Here is a 2085-nt window from a genome sequence, read left to right as displayed (position 1 = left end):
CAGTAAAATAAACTTGTATCTTCTGCATGTTGAACGTGCAAACCTTTTCCTTCTGATCTTTCTAGTGTTCCATTGATCTCTCTGACTCCTATGCCAGCACTGTACTGTTTGATTACAATGCTTTTGTACTTTGTGTAATTTCCTTTTCTGTTTATATCAACAATCTTAATATATTTTACTGCAAGAAAGAAAAATTGCTTTTAAAAAACTTTCTGAGTCACCCCTCTAAATTTCTCAGTGTCACAAGTGCCCAACATGCCCAGCTGCCCCCAGGCCTATTTGGAACTACAGGCACTGTCTCTGAGTGAGCGTCAATGTGTGGAGACAGTAGTCAACATGGGCTACTCATATGATTGTGTCCTGAGAGCCATGAAGAAAGGAGAGGATATTGAGCAGATTCTCAACTATCTCTTTGCACACGGACAGCTTTGTGAGAAGAGCTTTGATCCTCTTTTAGTGGAAGAGGCTCTGGAAATGCACCAGTGTTCAGAAGAAAAGATGATGGAGTTTCTTCAGTTGATGAGCAAATTTAAGGAAATGGGCTTTGAACTGAAAGACATTAAGGAAGTTTTGCTATTACACAACAATGACCAGGACAATGCTTTGGAAGACCTCATGGCCAGGGCTGGAGCCAGCTGAGACTATGCCCTGTCATGGCCCTGCCACACAACACCATCCCCCAGGAGGTCCTGCACAGCTCACTTGTGGGGAAGAAGGGACATGCTTCCAGATTCTCTTTGGGGGTTAGAAGGTCAGGCATGGAGATGACATTTGCTAGTCTCTGTGAGCCTCGGCCCAAGCTGGGGGGAAGGTAGGAAGAGTTGAACATACAAACACCATACTGGCTCCTTCAATATTAAAACATAGCTGTATTTTGAGAAGTGTCCTTCCCACATTGTCCTTTCAGAAAGATTTACTTGGATCATTCTGGGGTCTCTTACTTCCTCAGCCAAATCCTGACCTGGCTCCCAAGAGGATTGGGAAGAGGAGGAGGGGCAGACTGCTGCTGTTTGGAGGCTAGATGCTTTTCTCTTTGCTATACCACAGGCAGACTGAACTCTAACCCCAGTTGAATACAAGTGAGAGGTTCCTCCAGGCCCACCTTCCCCCAGCAGTCTTTAGTGTTACACTGGTTCTGGATGTCTCTGTGGTACAAAAGATGCACTTTTCCTAATGGGGCAGTTCCCATGTGTCCCTGTCCAGACTGTTTCTTTTGGCTTAGACCATAATCCTCTACTGTTCAGGGCATTGGAGTCCCTGCACTGAGGCTGTTGTCAATTTGAGTAATCATTGGCTCCTTCTCAGTACACTGAATCAGTGAGAAAACAGGCCAGGACTAGTCACTCAGCACTAAACCCCCAGTTCTTAAGCAGCCTCTGCCAGCCCTGCTTTAGGATGACACAATGAGTAACACCTAGGCATAGAAACCACTCTTTGGTTTGTTTGTATTATGTTCTACACCGTTAAAGCTCTAAAGACAAAGGATATAATACAGTCTTGAATCTAAAATAATTTGCTAACTATTTTGATTCTTGAGAGAACTACTAATAAAAACTTAAAAGGTTAAAAAAAACTTTCTGAATATTAAAAGCATCACATTTAAGAGTTCATTCTAAAATAAGCAGCTAGAAGATATCCTCAATTTATATGGCTAAATCTATATATTTTAATACTTATTCTCAAGAAAAAAATTGTGATTGCTATTTGACCTGACTTTTTTGAAGATGTTAGTTTTCTGTTCTGCCAAGTCCTGCCATCCTTCAGCCACAAATAAGCACACAGAGTAATATTAATTATTAAACTGTTGGCCAATGGTTTGGGCTTCTTACTGGCTGACTCTGTCTTAATTATTAACCTATTTCTATTAATCTATGTACTGCCACAAAGCACCTATAATCTGACATGTTACTCCTTAAGCAGCATGGTATCTCTCTCAGGTGACTCGTCTCTGCCTTCCTTTCCCCAGCTTTCTCCTGGTCTGGTAGCCTCACCTATCTGCCTGCTTGGCTACTGGCCAATCAGCATTTTATTCATCAACCAATAAAAGAAAAATACACAGAAGGTCATTCCCCATCACTCCTTCTT

The 2085-nt window shown here is 42.1% G+C and overlaps 1 protein-coding gene across 1 annotated transcript; it reads left to right on the top strand.

Annotated features, from left to right (window-relative positions):
• Nucleotides 1–221: 221 nt before the first annotated feature.
• Nucleotides 222–1572, top strand: LOC127233920 (ubiquitin-associated protein 1-like). Its single transcript, XM_051200581.1, has one exon. The coding sequence runs from the start codon at nucleotides 256–258 to the stop codon at nucleotides 637–639; it is 384 nt and encodes a 127-aa protein (XP_051056538.1). The 5' UTR covers nucleotides 222–255; the 3' UTR covers nucleotides 640–1572.
• Nucleotides 1573–2085: the final 513 nt, after the last annotated feature.

This window comes from Phodopus roborovskii, unplaced genomic scaffold (assembly GCF_943737965.1).
Source record: "Phodopus roborovskii unplaced genomic scaffold, PHOROB, whole genome shotgun sequence".
Taxonomy (NCBI): Eukaryota; Metazoa; Chordata; class Mammalia; order Rodentia; family Cricetidae; genus Phodopus; species Phodopus roborovskii.
The sequence above is the reverse complement of the archived record's forward strand: the minus strand, read 5'-3'. Positions and strand labels throughout refer to the sequence as shown.

Coding starts and splice junctions, on each gene's coding strand:
- LOC127233920 (XM_051200581.1), top strand. CDS start 256: ATGCCCAGCTGCCCCCAGGCCTATTTGGAACTACAGGCACTGTCTCTG.